The sequence below is a fragment of the Chrysemys picta genome, chromosome 9 (genome assembly GCF_011386835.1).
Source record: "Chrysemys picta bellii isolate R12L10 chromosome 9, ASM1138683v2, whole genome shotgun sequence".
Classification (NCBI taxonomy): domain Eukaryota; kingdom Metazoa; phylum Chordata; order Testudines; family Emydidae; genus Chrysemys; species Chrysemys picta.
This window is the reverse complement of record NC_088799.1, coordinates 33,502,309-33,519,244: the sequence shown is the minus strand read 5'-3', so window position 1 is coordinate 33,519,244 and position 16,936 is coordinate 33,502,309. Positions and strand designations below refer to the sequence as shown.

The 16,936-nt window shown below is 43.6% G+C and overlaps 1 protein-coding gene across 16 annotated transcripts in view; it reads right to left on the bottom strand.

Annotated features, from left to right (window-relative positions):
* The window catches only part of TRIP12 (thyroid hormone receptor interactor 12), a 166,769-nt gene that overhangs the window by 91,678 nt on the left and 58,155 nt on the right, over nt 1-16,936 (bottom strand). For 9 of the 16 annotated variants that reach the window (XR_010590363.1, XR_010590364.1, XM_008165915.4 and 6 more), the window contains 2 exons: nt 13,424-13,549; nt 11,594-12,393 (listed from right to left, as the gene is read on the bottom strand). Coding sequence is in view for 14 of the 16 variants with exons in the window: in XM_008165915.4 (XP_008164137.1) it covers nt 11,594-12,393; nt 13,424-13,549 (926 nt within the window). In the remaining 2 variants the exon portion in view is untranslated. The remainder of the gene's footprint in view (nt 1-11,593; nt 12,394-13,423; nt 13,550-16,936) is intronic. The other 7 variants (XM_065556944.1, XM_065556938.1, XM_065556939.1 and 4 more) reach the window with 1 other exon arrangement.

Below are 16,936 nucleotides of genomic sequence, written 5' to 3'. Positions count from 1 at the left end.
GTTGGGGGACCTGTGGCTCCGTGCATTGCCCCTTTCTGCAAGCACTGCCCCCGCAGCTCTCACAGGCAATGGGAGCTTCAGGGGGTGGTGCTTGCAGGCAGGAGCAATGCGCAGAGGGAGACCCCTGCACCCCCGGGGCTGCACTGGCCACTTCTGTGAGTGGCATGGGGATGAGGTAGGCAGGGAGTCTGCCTTAGCAGGAGCCACACTGCGCCACCGGAGACCGTCAACTGGGAGATCCTCTGAGATCAACCAGTTGGTGAGCACTGCTCCAGGTGCTTATAAACTGACTGTTTAATAATTCGAGTTTTGTTCCACATACTAAAGTTAGGCTGGCAGGTCTTAATTCCCCAGATCCTCTCTGTTCACCAATGTTAATCCTTATCCAGGCTTCTGGGACAGCAACTATCTTTGAGGACAAGTGCGAATAGTTCTGAAAATACTTAAGGAATTAGCTGAAGCACTCTAGGATGAATTTCATCAGGCCCTGCCAACCTTAATACACCTAAATATTCTTTAAACTGTTCTTTTACTATTTTGGCTTGTGTTCCTTACTCCTTGTTGATATTAATTATGTTAAGCATTTGGTCACCATTAGTCTTTTTAGTGAAGACTGAAGCAAAATAGCCATTAAACACCTCAGCTTTCTTGAGGTTATCCTTGCGAAGTATGAAAGAAGTGGGTTCCTTTCTTTCTTCTAATATATTTAAAGAACTTATTGCCTTTTATATGCCTTGCTAGAAGCAACTTATTTTGTGTCTAGGCCTTTCCAATTTTGTCCCTATAGACTTGTGCTATTCTTTTTGTACTCAACAATGCGTCCATGTTTTCACTTTTTTTTTTTGTACATTTCCTTTTTGATTTTCAGGTCATTGAAGAAATCCTGATGGGGCCATGCCGGCTTCCATCAATTCTTCCTATCTTTTCTTTGCATCAGGATAGTTGACAACTGTGCCTTTGATGAAGTCTCCTTAAGGAACTGCCAGCTCTTCTCAACTCATTCAACCCTTAGGCCTGGTCTACACCTAAAATTCAGGTCAACCTAGCTACATTGATCGGGGCGCAAATTTTTTTCACAGCCCTGATCAACGTAGCTAGGTTGACCTAGCCCATTGACTAAGCTGTGTCTTCTGTGGGGAAGAATTCTTCTGTTGACTTAACAACTCTCAGAGAGGTGAATTTACTACAACCATGGAAAAAAACCCTTCCGTCACTGTGTAGACACTTACTGCTGCAGCTGTGTTGCTGTAGTCCCTGTAACTTAGATGCACCCTTAGATTTTATTCCCATGGGACCTAACCTACCGGTTCTCAGAGTTTGTTAAAGTCTGTTTTTTTGATGTCCATACTCCTTATTTATGAGACATCTGGAAAGATATGACATTTTAGATTTGACTGGGAAACAAAAAGGTACAAACTTCTTTGTACAATGACAGACTTAATAGGATGCAAAACAAGTTTAAAAGGTGTGTTGAATTCTTCTACAGTAGTGGGAACATTCAGTGCACACACAAAAGTGTTTTTAGTAGAGCAGTTAACTCACGCAATTAATTGCACTGGTTAATAAATTTTAATTGGTATTCTATGGTTTAATATTTTGAATCTTTTTCTACATTTTCAAAAATATCAATTTGAATTACACCACAGAATACAAAGTGTACAGTGGCCACTTTATATTACATTACAAGTATTTGCACTGTAAAAATGATAAACAAAAGAATATTTTTTTTTCAATTCACCTCATACAACTACTGTAGTGCAATCTCTATCATGAAAGTGCAACGTACAAATGTAGATTTTCTTTTTTGGTTACATAACTGCACTCAAACAAAACAATGTAAAACTTTGGAGCCTACAAGTCCATTCAGAACAATTCAGGTAATGAATTTACATTAACTGATTCAAATCCTAAGAGAACAGTGAACTATACAATCTGTAATATTTGCATGTGTGGTTCTTTAACAGAACCATACTTTTGCCTTCTGTGCTCTGCACCAAAAGTGCTGTACTATGCCCATGCTCCAGTGGAACGTATGTACAGTAACTCCTCACTTAAAGTTGTCCCGGTTAACGTTGTTACGTTGCTGATCAACTAGGGAACATGCTCATTTAAAGTTGTGCAATGCTCCACTCTAACGTTGTTTGGCTGCCTGCTTTCTCCACAGCTGGCAGCCTCCCTACAGCCCCCCCTCACCACCACCACCACCACCACACACAGTGCCTCCCGCCCGCTGGCAGACGCCACAGATCAGCGCCTTTCCCCTCCTCCCCCGCCTCCTGCTCGCTGCAATCAGCTGGCTTGCGGCATTTTGGAGGCAGGAGGGAGGGGGAAGGAGCGAGGACTGGGCACGCAGGCTCCCCCTTCTAGGGTGACCAGATCACCCAAGTCAAATATTGGGACAAGGGGTCGGGGAGTGAGGGGAGGCGTGGCAGGAGGGGGCAGGGCAAACACCCCCCCCCCCCTCCTCCACCAGCGCTGGAGGGAGGCCCTGAGCGCAGGCAGGACTCAGTCAGGCGGTAGGGAGAGTAGGGGGGTGGCCCGCAGGGCCAGGCGGCAGCTGTTCTCCCCCCACCCCAGGCAGCGGGACTCGGGAGCAGCCGCTGCTGCAGCTCCCACTGCCGTGGGGGGGAGGAAGCAGCCGATGGCCAAGCTCGGCGGCTGTGGCTCTGGTGCCCCCGAACCCCCCCGGGCCTGTGGTGGGGACCCAGCAGCGCGCACGCTGCGCCCAGCCCCTGGCCAGTCGCGTCTGGGCTGCTGCCCAGCTGGTGCTATGCCGCGGCAGCCCTGGGGCGGAGGCATCGGCAGCCCAGCCCTGTTCGTTCCCCTGCGGGAACAGCCGCCACCTGGCCTGCAGGCCGCCCCCCTACTCTCCCTACCGCCCGACTGAGTCCTGCCTGCGCTCGGGGCCAGGACTGACTCTCACTCACCCCGGCCCCGCGCTTCCCCTGCGTCTCCCGGGCCTCCCTCCACAAGCGCTGTAGGGAGGAGGAATGGCGCCAATGGGGAAAGGAGGGGACGGAGTCGGGGCGGCGGCCCACGAGCACTTCCGGGCTCCGGAGTATTTGCTTGTTTGTCCAGTGTCCCGACCTAACATTGGTCAGGACGCAGGACAAACAAGGAAATATTGGGACAGTCCCGATAAAATCGGGACATCTGGTCACCCTACCCCCTTCCTCCAATGCTGCAAGCCAACTGATTGCCCTGGGCAGGAGGGAGGACTCGGCAAGCAGGCTCCCCCTTCCTCCCTAACTTGGAGGGATGGGGGGGGGGGGGGAGGAGAAAAGAGGTGAGTCAAGGATGGAGGCTGGGGGAAGGGGGAGAGTGGGCAGGCTGAGGGTTGCGCCCCCCCCCCGTTCTTGCAGAGGAGGGGAAGCTGCTGCGCAACATGCTTCTCCTACCCTACAGCACCTTCAGCCTCCTTGCTTGCCTCATCTCCAGTGCCAGTGGGCTGTGCCTATGTAGGGTAAGGCAGGGGCACCTACCAACTATAGTACAAATATACTGTACATACAATATAGTAAACACACAGCACATGCCCTCCCCCCCCCCCCCCCCCCCCGCAGAGATTCACTGTTGCTTTATGGCCCAACGGCCCTGCTCGGGAACAGGGCTCTACACCAAGTGCTTGCGAGGCCACCAGCTACCTGCAAAGCAGCTGCGGGTGGTGCACAGCAGAGGCCCTGCCTTGCTGTCTTGCTACAGAATAATGTTTTATCTGCTCCCCACCCTTCGCTGGAGGGAGGTAAGAAGGGGGAGGGGCAGCCCGCCCAAAGCAAGTTACAGGAATAGCATTCCAGCGCCTGCTTTGCTGTAATAAGGGGGAGAAACCACGTAAAGATGCATAGAACCTGGCCCTGCTCCCATGAAAGCATGTGAAATCCACAGGAGCTTTGCCATTCACTTTAATGCCAGCTGCATCTCTCTGCCCCTGCATGCACACAGCAGAGAGGGGCACAGCCCTGCAGCAAATGTTATTTTCCTCCTCTTACTACATTAGCTGCAATGCTGCCCGGGTGCTGAGTGCATGGTTACTAGGGGAGATACAACAGGGCCATTTTTCCACGACACCCTTGAAGAGAGGCCTTTGGTCCTCCAGCAGGGCTCCTGTGAAAGTAAGAACCTGCAAAACTAGTCCTTGCCTAAACCCACAGGGCTTCCAGTAGGGGAGCAGATTACCATGCAGAATGACATGGGTTTCCCTTGCAATAGTTGACTGGTGCTGCATGACCCTGGCCACTCCAGGCTGAAGGGAGTGAATAGTAGCACAGGCATGCGCGTCCAGCAAGTGATAGTGGAGTGCCTAGCAGTAGCAGTACCACTAGCAGCAAGAAAACCAGGAAAACAATTAGTTTGGGTACTAAATTAGACATTTTAAAGCGTTTTGATGCAGGCGAGCGTGCAGTAGACATTGGCAACGCTCTAGGTCTTACTCCGACCACTCTGAGAACAATTAGGAATAATGACAACAAGATCAGGGCTAGTGCTCAGTGTGCAACACCGCTTAGTGCTACTACAATAAGTCGATCAAGAAGTAGTTTGCTGGAAAACATGGAGCATCTTCTCTCATGGTGGATAGAGGACCAAAACCAGTGGAACATAGCTTGCATCACTAGCAAAATTAGAGGCAAGGCAAAAAGTTTGTATGACAATTTGAAGAGGGACCAAGGTGAAGGATCACAGACAGACTTTCACAGCAAGTTGGGGAAGGTTTGATCGGTTCAAGCGGCGCTTCCACCTGCATAACATCAAGATGTCCGGTGAGGCGGCTGGTGCTGATACTGCAGCAGCTAAAAAATTCCCCAACTATCTCAAGAAAATAATTGAGGAAGGTGGCTATTCCCCTAAACAAGTCTTCAATGTCAATGAAACGGACCTGTACTGGAAGAGGATGCCTGAGGAGACTTACATTTCCCAAAAGGAGAAGACAGCGCCTGGATTTAAAGCAGCTCAAGACGGTCTAACCTTGCTTTTAGGTGGTAATGCTGCTGGAGACATGAAGATGAAACCACTGACAGTGTACCAATCTGAAACACCACGTGCTTTCAAGGGATTTTCAAAGGAACACCTTCCAGTCATTTGGAGATCAAATAAGAAGGCATGGATAACTGGAGCTATTTTTTCAGAATGGCTGGCTCTCTATGCTGTCCCTGCATGGAAGGAATACTGTGCCAAGGAAAATCTTGATTTCAAGGTTTTATTGCTTGTTGATAATGCACCGGCTTATCTAATCAACCTGGACGACCTGTGCAAAAATGTCAAAGTTGTCTTTCTGCCACCTAACACCACATCACTCATCCAACCCATGGACCAAGGAGCCATCGCTGCATTTAAGGCGCATTAGTTACACCATACTTACGACCAGCTCATCAGAGGCACCGATGGGGAAGGCAAACCTACAATTCAGCAATTTTGGCCTGACTACAACATTCTGAAGTGCATCAATAACATTGGTGAGTCCTGGGCTGAAGTTACTCAGGCATACATGAGTGGTATGTGGGGGAAGTAGTAGCCTGAATGTGTCAATGACTTAAAAGGATTTAAAGATGTTGTCCCCACTATGAAGAAAGATATCCTCGGCTTGGCCAAGAAAGCAGGTTTTTGAAGTGCAAGACGCCAACGTTACACAAGTTCGGCAATCACACGGAGAAGAGCTAACCAATGAAGAGTTGATGCAACTAGAGGTGACGAGAGAAATGGAAGAAGAGGGCCAAGAAGTAGAAGAACCACCAACCCATCGAAATTTGACTGCCAAAAGTCTTTCTGAAGCTTTCCAAAGGATTGAAGCTGGCTTGCAAATCCTGAGTGATGACTATCCTGACAGGGAACGCAGCTCCAAAGTGATTAGGGGAATTGGTCATCTAATGACTTGCTATAAAGAAGTTTACAAAGAGAAAAAAAAAAAGAAAAGAAAGCAAAACAACACTCTAGATGTTTGTTCAAGTTCAGCAAGAGGAGCAGCCGGACAATCCACCCTCTTCCACTCTCTGACTCCACCACCTCAACCAAGCTTCATATGCAGCAGTGATTATTGTAGTATTAAATTTCTTGTTTAAAATGTATACAATGCCTTTTGTCTGGCAAAAAAAATTTCCCTGGAACCTAACGCCCCCATTTACATTAATTCTTATGGGGAAGTTGGATTCGCTTAACATAGTTTCAGTTAAAGGCGCATTTTTCAGGACATAGTACAATGTTAAGTGAGGAGTTACTGTATTTCAGAGGAGATGCAAGAATACAGGACCAAGTACCGTACCAAGATGTATTAACCAGCACTAAAAAAAAAAAAAAAAAAAATGCACTGCCTGTGGTAAGTTTAAAAAAGGGATCAGTTTGGGTCAAAAAAACATTTCTAAATGAATTTTAAACTAACTGCTCTTTGATCACTTGTGCATAAGGCTACAATTTAATCACTGGTATTTTTCAGTAAAAGTCATGGACAGGTCATGGGCAACAAACAAACAAACAAATCACAGCCTGTGACCCATCCATGACTTATACCATAAATACCCCTGATTGAAATGGGGAGGGGGGGCAGGGAGGGTGGAGAAGAGAAGGAAGAGAGAGAAGCAGGAACCCGGGGGGGGGGGGGGGGTGGAGAGGAGGGGAGGGGGAAGAGGCTGCTCTGGCCACCCCTGAGGCCTCTGCTCGGGTGGTCCCCGGGGCCAACTGCCCAGTTCCACCAGAGCAGTGGCTGGCTATGGGGCTGCCCGAGCATGTGGCTGCAGAGCCGATCCTGCAATGACCAGTGTTGCTGTCCCCAGGACTGCTTGGGTGGCCCTGGGGTCAGCCACACAGGCCGCTGCAGAAGTCACGGAATCCGTGACTAACACAGAGCCCTACTTGTGCATAATCTTCAATTATATGGACATTGCTATGGAAGAGTTTTATCTGTGCTCCCTCTACTGGCTATGAAGCAGCAGAAAAACGTTTTTCTTAACTTAAAGAAAATACATTAACATACAGTTCAAACAACATTATGCATCAAATTGCTACAATTTTAACTGATTTCAAGCAAAGATACCTGATTGTCAAAGTTAATTGCAAAAAACAGAGTTAGTGATCAGGGTGAAACTTATCCTATTCAGTCCTAGATTAATACAAAAGAGCCAAGGGACCAACGAGTTTTGGAAGGAAAAAGCGATTTTTTCTGGGTTAACAATGTGAGATTAGAAAGTAAAATCTGATCCCCAACAATATGTACACCTCTACCTCGATATAATGCGGTCCCTGGGAGCCAAAAAAAAAAAAAAAAAAAAAAAAAAAATCTTACCGTGTTATAGGTGAAACCATGTTATACTGAACTTGCTTTGATCCACCACAGCCCCCCCCCCCCCGGAGCACTGCTTTATCGCATTATATCCGAATTCGTGTTATAACACGACCCGATATATCGAGGTAGCGGTGTATCTACTTCCCTGGCTTCACACACACAAGTTATATTTTATGCAAACTCAGTTGCTTAATATTTGAAGGAATTCAGCTACCCTTAAAAAAAAAAAAAAAAAAAAGGCGCCATGTTAATAACTCTACCTCCTTTCAAAACAGGAAAGTGATTGCCCAAGTGTGTTTTACGTGCAAAAAATAAAAATAAAATTACTTGAGTGACCTCAAAGTGGCTACAACAAGGTCACCAGCCATTTGGTTTATCAGCTTTGATTAATGAACTGTACACATTGAACAGATATTTTCTGTATCATATTCAGTTACTTTTATAATAGGAGATGCACAGTCCGTGCAACTCACTTAAGGTCTTAGTTAAAACAATTTTAAAAATTGTGTAGTCATTTCACTAAATTATACCAATAAAAATCACCTTTACAATAGTTAACTGCATCCAAATTTTGCACCAATTTAGCTATAATTTCTAACCCAATATAGTTAAAGTGATCCAAAAAAATGTTTGACTCTAAACTTAAGGCAGGTCTAACGGATAAATTGTTATACTCTGTCCCCCCCCCCCCCCCCCCCGCAGTAAAGCATGCGAAATACAATTTTTATACAAGTTATTTAGAGTAACAAGCAATGATTCGGTTCTGAAATCCCTTAATACATGATTAAATAGTTATTCCAAGTGTGTTTACCAGTAAACTATAAAGGTACAAGCTGTAAAGGTCTCAGGCAAGTTTAGCTTGCCAAGGCCTCTCAAGGCTTTACAACTCTTTTTACTCATGAAAAGTGGAAACCTTTCCCTGGTGATAAAGAGTGGCTAAAATCATTTTTAAAGCAGAATTTAGACCAAGATTTTCAGTTTCTCCCTCTCCCCCAAGATTTTTTTCAAAGCCTCAAATTAACATCCTAGTTCCATATTTAGATAATTAAGTAAAGTGACTTAAGACCCCAACTTTAGGTTCCTATTTTCGAAAATAGCAGCCTTAAGATATTTTAAAGTAAGTTTCTGTCCATATGATTACAGAGAAAGCCTTCATAATTGCAGAGAGCCTTCCTAATGTGAACCAACAAACTTTGAGAAGTTACATTATCAGTTTCAGGGATACTCTTCATAATCCTGGAAACAGTGTTAATTTCATATTGCTGCTGGGAAAAGTTATAGGTAAGACAACATCTTTGTTCTCCTACCCCCCCAAAACACACCCAACCAGGTTCAGGAACAGCACCCTGGCAGAAATCCTAATACCTTCTCAGTGGTGGCAGATGACAGAACAAGGTGCAATGGTCTCAAGTCACAGTGGGGGAGGTCTAGGTTGGATATTAGGAAAAACTATTTCTCTAGGAGGGTGGTGAAGCACTGGAATGGATTGCCTAGGGAGGTGGTGGAATCTCCATTCTTAAAAACCTCTAAGGCCCAGCTTGACAAGTCCCTGGCTGGGATGATTTAGTTGGGGTTTGTCCTGCTTTGAGCCACGGGGGTTGGACTAGATGACCTCCTGAGGTCTCTTCCAACTCTAATCTTTTATGATTCCTACCAACCCAAGTAGTAGGGTCTCTAAATTTCTCCCCAGGCTCCTATCCTGAACCTGTAGAGGTGTCTCCCAATGTTTTTCTTTTTGAAAGTCTATCTCTGGCCTGCCAGTTTACTCCTTTGGCGAATATGGAAAATGTCAGGCTAAGCAATGTCCATATATTTAACTTCATTGTACTGAAATCCGACTTGCTTTTAGAATAATAAAATGAAAAACTGCTTTCATACTATTTTAGAAAAACTAAACATTTTGTAATAATTTAATATGCACATTTCCCCTAATGCCATATGACAAGTCCAGAACAGAGGTTAACATTTCCTCAGCACAGTGATTTTTCCCCCATCTGAAATTTTGCTACATATCTAGAATATTCTAAGGTAAATATGCATTTTAGAAGTTTTACAATTGTGAATTAAGTTTCTGTTCAGTCACACACTTGACTGATCTCTTTTTTCTTCTTTTAAATCCTGAAGTAGAAAAATAGACTACATAAAGCTATATATATCATATTAAAGGGTACTATCTGACTGAGTGGAAAATCCAATACTCAACTTGCACTTCTTGAAAAAGTTTTCACAAATTGATGTGAATATTTATGTTGTTCATTTGAACCTGATCAAAAAGTTTAGGATAAGATTTTTTAAAAGCACACAGTGCTGGCTTAGCCCTGCTTCCACTCAAATTAGTTGGGTCAACAAACAATGCATAAAAGTTACCCCCTCTTTATAGTGTCATGCCTTTAAAATCAATCCATCCATCCATCCCAAACCAGTTTACACAAAAGTCTTCTGTAGATGAGCACAAGGCCATTTGGCTAGCAAGTCCAGGGACATGTCTACACTACGACAGACTCAGGAGTTCTCAACCTTTTTCCCTCTGAGCCCCCCTGACCCACCCCTCCAAACATGCTATTAAAACTCCAGGACCCAGCAGGGGGCCTCAGTCACACTGGGCAAGGGGTGTGGTCCCCTCTGGCATAGGCATAGTTTGACGGGGGGGGGGGGGGGGGGGGGGGGGGGGGGGGAGAAAGAGGGGTTGTGACACCTAGCCCTGTGTGGGTTGAGGGGACACAACCAAAAGTAACACAAAAGGGAGGAGGAGAGGCCCTCAGGTCAAAAAGGCTGAAACCCACTCAGGGGGGTAGCTAGGGGCTGTGCGCCAGAAGGGTCCCTCCCTCCCCCCCACTTCCTGAGGGTTCTGCAAGCCCCAGAGCCAGGTCACCCCACCTGGGCTGCTCTTACTGGCTGCACCAGCAGTCAAAGAGGACTGGGAGTGGAGGAGAAACTGCAGCCCCAGGCACCACCAGCAGGAAGAGGGGCAGACCCCATGAAACTGGCTCACAGCCCTCCAGGGAGCCACAACCCCTGGTTGAGAACCACTGGTTTAGATTACGTCTCCTGTGTTGGGGGTTCTCTAAATACAACCTAAAAGGGAAAAAGGTTAGGGGAACGTGGTCTGGCTGAGGAACTAGAGTAGACATGAGGCTATTAGTGTTCCAAGCCTTGCAAAGGAATTGAAGAAAATGGTAGCAGGAGCTCAGGTTTACAGGTGACCTTGATATTCTATCTAGGTTCTTATATACAACCCATCACTATAGCATTCAAGCATCTCATACTGATGAATTTATCCACAGAACTCCACTGTGAGAAAGACATTATTTCCATTTTACAAATACAGAATGGGAGCAAACATTAAGATAAGTCTTGAGACTTTGAGGAGGTATGTGGTAGAGTTAGGAATTTAACACAGACCACCTGAATCCTAGTACAAGCTCGTAAGTGAGGTGACTATCCAATGAAGGTGCACCGAGAAGGATTCGCCAAGAATCAAAAGTAGCAAGACCCCATAGTGCACACAATCATTTAATGTTTTAAAGATTTCTCTGCATTTTGCCTTTAAAACTTGATCAGAAGTCAACATGAAAACCTCACACAAAGTTAAATGTTCTGTATGGTAAATGCGAAGGCCTAATTTTGGTAGATTTTCATAGTAAAGTCCCAAGCTTTGAGAAAGTAGTATTACTGTATTTTCATTTTGATTACACAAGGATTTTTTCCCCTCCGGATATGCTTAGTTCCAAAGGAATTATTTTGGGGGGAGTTCTATGTCCTGTGTTATAAAGAGATCAGACTAAATCACCACAATGGTTCCTTTTGGCCTTGGAATCTATAAAAAGGTTGTCTATAATTTTATCTATGTTTTATGAGTCAAATGTCTATACTTAAAAGGAAGAGAGGTACACTCATCTACCCAATAAAATTCTGAAGTAGAATTCTAGGGCAGAAGGTGGGAAGGGGAGGGCCATGGTGATTAAAAACTGCAGCTCCCATAGGCTTTAATGGAATTTGCAGATGTTCAGTACCTCAGCAATAGTCATTTTTCATCTAAAATAAAGTTTCATAGAGGAGCATTTATTAGAAGTCTATACCATATACAACGAGCCAGCTAAACTGAATTTTGATCATCAAGAACAGACAAGAACTTAACCATAAGCTGACGCATTTACTAGCGAGCTCAAAATTCATTAGCTTAGGTCTAGTGGAACTATTTTGCAGATTGCTTCAGAACCAAAACAAACAAGTCTATGTAAGGTTTTATCCAGGCTGAGTTTCAAAAATAAGACCCTTCACCCTTCCAAAATAAAATAAAGTAGTAAATATTTATCAGCTTACTTGCTAGTTTAGCCTGTAATCCTGAAGGTCCAGGTTTTGATGTCTCTGACTTTGAAGAGCCTGGTAGAGACAGTTTTGTTTTAGGCAGGCTAACTTTTGGGCTGAAGCGAGCGGCCCAGTCAAACTTTGAAGAGCCACCTGTTTTACTCGGTTCTTTATCTCTGCTACTCCTTCTGGGACTGGGACTAGATGCAGAACGGGAACGCCTCGCCTTGCTCTGGTCTTTTCCTTGTTTTACTCTGGCACCCTGAGGGACAGTGGAAGAAGCAGAGGCAACAGCAGAAGAGGAGGAGGATGTAGAAGCTGAAGAAGAAGAATCAGTGATGTTGCTACACCCAGCTTTGGCTGAGGTCGCTGATTTTGAAGCCAGTTTGCTGGGTTTTGCAGACCTCTCTTCAACGCCAGTTGATTCAACTGCTGTACCACTCTTTATACAAGATGAACTCTCTGTCCTTTTCCTTTTCTGACTTCGGGAGCTACCGGTAGCTCCACCCTTTCTGGTATGAGCCTTGCTCGTTGATGGCAATTGTGCAGATTTCGACTGCTGTTCTTGGTCTAAGTGTCTTTTCTTAGATTTTGTATGTGGCTTGTTTGTTTCCGAGAAAGTTTCAGTATATTGAAGTGCTTTGGGTTTTTTAGCAGAGCTAGGGGAATTGGTCCTGTTATAATCTGGGCTAGCACTGCGTTTCACTCCTCGAGAATTGTCTTTCTTAGGCACCTGCCCCGTTTTTTGCCTTTCTGAAGTACTGACTTTGTCTGGGTCTTCTTGTGGTATTATAACTGCAGATGAACTACAGCCTCTGCAGAAGTAAGCAGAAACAGAGTTAATACAATACTAAGTTACAAGAAACTTTACATTATTACAATAATTGAGACTTGACTTATACTAATTGTCGTCATTCAAGAAAATGTAGATCTATCCTAATCACAGTCCATTACAAGGTTTACATTAAACAAGAAAAACATGCTTAGATGAAAAAGGTTGCATTCCAGATTTCAATGATGTAACTTTACTAGCATGACCAAACTAAAATAAAAAAAAGCTGCAAAATAAGAGCATGGAAAACTGCCATCTATGGATTTTTAGGAGAGTTATGAGATGATTTTAAACACCATTTGGAGTATAGTACCTCTTGTTTCACAGATGACAACCAAAATACCTCAAGCCACTATGAAACTAGTATACTGAATACCTATTTCAGAACTAAGTTCCACAAGAAACCAAGGAGTATTCAGTAATGCATAACCAGTCAACTGGATTTCAGATAAGGAAAGATTCCTCATATACACGTGAGAATTTTTTTTATAAAGTGATTGCAATTTACCTTTCTTATTTCATTACAGTCATATGAAATATTTCAAAATGGTTTAGTTCTCTTCAATAGGACTGAAATCTGATCTATTCTAATTTAAGGGGCAGGAAAATGGAAATGGTAAGCAAATAAGACATCACCAAGGTTCTGATCACTAAAGCAGTCTGATATCGGATCATTTTATATTTGGTTTAATACATTACACAGTTCAGAACTGTTTGGGAAATTTCCATCTTACCCAACATGTAGGAAAATTTCTATTTTCAGTATATAATCCAGAGCTAGTTATGCAGAATTTGTTTTCTCCCCAGCACTGATGAAATGGCATTTCAATTTGTGACTTAAGAACAATGCGATGCACGAACATTTCAGACACTGACATACATCAGTTGAGCATTAAGCCTAGGTTAGTAAAAACTAGATGTCAGACAATTTAGGATAATCTAATCTGGTTAGAGTATTATATACATTCTTGAAGTGCACATTACACTTGTTAACAGGAATATGAAGCAGTTACCTTTTAGAAAAGTGTCCCCTGGACTGCTCAGTAGTAGTATTAGACTGCACTTTGGGTGCCTTTGAAATAGATTTTTTACTCTCAGGAGGGCTATGTGCCTTATGTTTTGCCTGCCCTAAATGTGACCTGTCAGCAGAAAGTCAAAACAGAAAGCTATCAGGAGTCTGAGATGCAGATACAAGCCTGTAGGTGGAAGGTGTTTTTTTGTACTTTATACAAAAATATATTAGTGTAAGTACAACTTCACATCAACCCTTCATTATACAAGATAATACTAAAATTTATTCTTCTAAAGTGTCATGTAATGTTTTGTAAAATGAAATGCACTTAGTAGTGATTTCTAACCAACTTATTTTGGGGCATCTTGAATAAGTAAGACATTGCAAAAAAGTTTCAAACCTAAAGAATTGTTGCATGTGAAATTAGCTGCAATTATTCTGCTATGCAAGCCCAATCAATTCCCAATTATCGACTCAAGCATGAAAAACAAGACATGACCAGATTTTAAAAAAGCAAAACAAAAAACAAAACAAAAAAAACCCCTACTCCACCCCACACACACTTTCAAAATTAGGGCAATTTTTTTAAAACAGGGAAAAATATTAACACATCAACCTTGAATGCTTCCATGCATCAGAGCTTATCCACTAAAAGGTGTTTACAAGTTTGCCCCTTTGCTGTTCAATTTCACAAATCCACCAGTAAGGGTTCTCCCATGGGCATAGGTAATCCACCTCCCCAAGAGCTGGTAGCTAGGTTGATGGAAGAATTTTGGCTTTTATAAGTTATCCATAGACTGTACCATGGGGTTATACGATTAGGTATATTTCCATCTGCTGCATTTCACTTGTTAACGTCCATGTGCTTCCACTGTTGCTACTTTGACTTTGTAAGAGTAGACCCTATTATGCAGAATATAATATAGGAAGAGGACCGGGCTTTAGGAAAAACCACAAATAATTCAGCTACTCCAAAATGTAACTTGCTTCTTCCAGTAACATAGAAGATATTCAAGGGACATAACTAGGGCCCTACCAAATTCATGACCATGAAAAACACGTCATGGACCTTGAAAACTGGTCTTGTGTGCACTATCCAGATTTCAAGGGGGATACCAGTATTTTTCAAACTGGGGGTCCCAACACAAAAGCTGGTCATGGGAGGGGGGTGTCACAAAATTAGTGTGTGTGTGTGGGGGGGGGGGGGGAATGTCATGGTATTGCCTTTGTGCCTACTGCTGGCAGCGGCATTGACTTCAGAGCTGGGTGGCTGGAGAGCGGTGGCTGGGCGCCCATCTCTGAAGGCAGCACCCCGCCAGCAACAGTGCAGAAGGGTGCTATACCATGCCATCCTTACTTCTGCACTGCTGTTGGCAGCACCACCACCTTCAGAGCTGGGCTCCCAGCCAGCAGCCACCACTGTCCAGCCACTCAGCTCCGAAGGCAGCGCCATCACCAGCAGCAGCGCAGAACTAAGGGCGACAGTACCGCAACCCACCCTACAATACCCTTACAACCCTCTTTAGGGTTAGGATCCTACAACACCATGAAATAGCCGATTTAAATATGTGAAATTATGAAATTTACAATTTTTTGAATCCTATGGCCATGAAATTGACTAAAATGGATCGTGAATTTGGTAGGGCCCTAGACATAACCAGTCACCCAAGAATCAGAATTTTACACGTGCTATTAACTAAGCATGTCTAATTCCTGAGCGTTTGCAAATTATAATGAAGTAGGGGAAGGTTAGAGATTGTGAGCACCTCTGGCCTTGAGAAATCTAGTTCTTAAAGTTGGTTTAGAGACGCCAGCGGCAATGGGAAGGAAAGCAGAGGAGTTATGCATTGACAGAGCAGCAGCTGTCCCAACTTTAAACAGGTTAATAAAGCTTTTTGACAGCTTGTTTCCAAAACCCTACAGAGAATCTACAAAAGTGCTCTTACCAAGACGACAGGCAAGCCATAAGAATAATGGACCCAAGAAAGAACAGCTATGAAACAGCTGCAAAGTCAAGAGATTATGATCCATGGACTGAGAAAGGGAGCTCTATCGCATATAAAAAAATAGAATGCTATTCACTTTCAAATCTTTGTAACTGTTTCCTATATGGGTTTTTGTAGCTTGTGACTAGAGGAAAAGAAATTTAAAACTTATTTTTTCCCCTCCTATTATGTGGTATTTTTAACGCAACTGATTTACCATTGGGAAAGAAGTTCCAACAGGCTACCCCAAGAGACTGTACGTTACCCTTTCAAAAGAAAGGATCCAGTAAAGTTAACTGATCTAAAGGTAATACAGTGGTGGCTCAAAGAAGGGATGCAGAAAGTGACTAAAATTAGTCCATGCAACAGAATGAGCCGTCAGAGTTGCTGGGGTACTCTATTGCAGGTGACCTTTTCATAATGTACTTTAAAGATACATTCAGTTTGAAAGCACCATCCACGGATGTGCAGTATTTTTAATTCATGGGCAGTCAAAGCACGTAAGAAGCTGTCACAACTTGTAACATGCAAGTGAGATGTCAAAAATTAGAGTTACATATACTGTATAAATCTTTCTCTAATCCCATCTCTTGTTCTCTGCCATCACTGGAAGCAGGCAAGGCAAATTATTTGAAACTGCTCCGAGAAATCATATAATACAGTTTACGAAATAAATATTTGAAAGTTGTCTAAGATCATACAAGTTAGTCACCACTACCGCAAGAGAAAGGTGCTAAACACAAGAGGACAACTTGGAGAAAGCATGCATTGGGTATAAAGTAACCCATCTCAGATTTACATATATTTGACACTAGGAAACTCATGAGTAGTATCCAGCTTCAAGTCAAGCGGTGAGCAAGATTAGATCATGACAAAAAATAGACTACCCCTGGTTTAGGTTAAGGTCCAAATTCTTGGTCAAGGTCTAGATTCCAGAGAAAATATAAAAACAATGATAAGTAAATAAAGAGATTTCTGGGTCTGTTCAAAAGCATCTGGCAGTCCAGATTTGACCAGTAGTCCACCTATTAACTACCCTGACCTAAACGGTAGCATCCAGTGCACCGTGGCGAAGTATGTGTAAAGTGGTAGTTGCTTTGCAAAGCTGTAAGCTAAGCATAAGGACTCTCCACCCAGGATGAAACAGCAACCTTGCTAGAAATGCTGAAGGAAACAGTTTAGATTTGACAAAGTCAAATGTTGTTAAGAGGAATTAACCGACTATGGCTATCAAATCATTGTAGGAAGGGGGAAAAGGGACCACCAGAGCAATGGAGCAGACATCTTTGCTGAACTACACATAAATGACAATTGGATTTTTTGAGAGAAGTCGTTTTATTGGTTTGGGCAGAGTTCCGGAAGCCAGCAAACTCTGGAGTTTAATCCCAGCTCTGACACCAAGCTCCCTATAGCTGGAAAGGCAATCTCCCCGCTACCTCATAAGAGTGCGTCAAGGATTAATGTTTGTGCGGTGTTTTCAAGTAATACTCAAGTGTATACACTACAGTAAGTTTAGCACAAAAATTTAT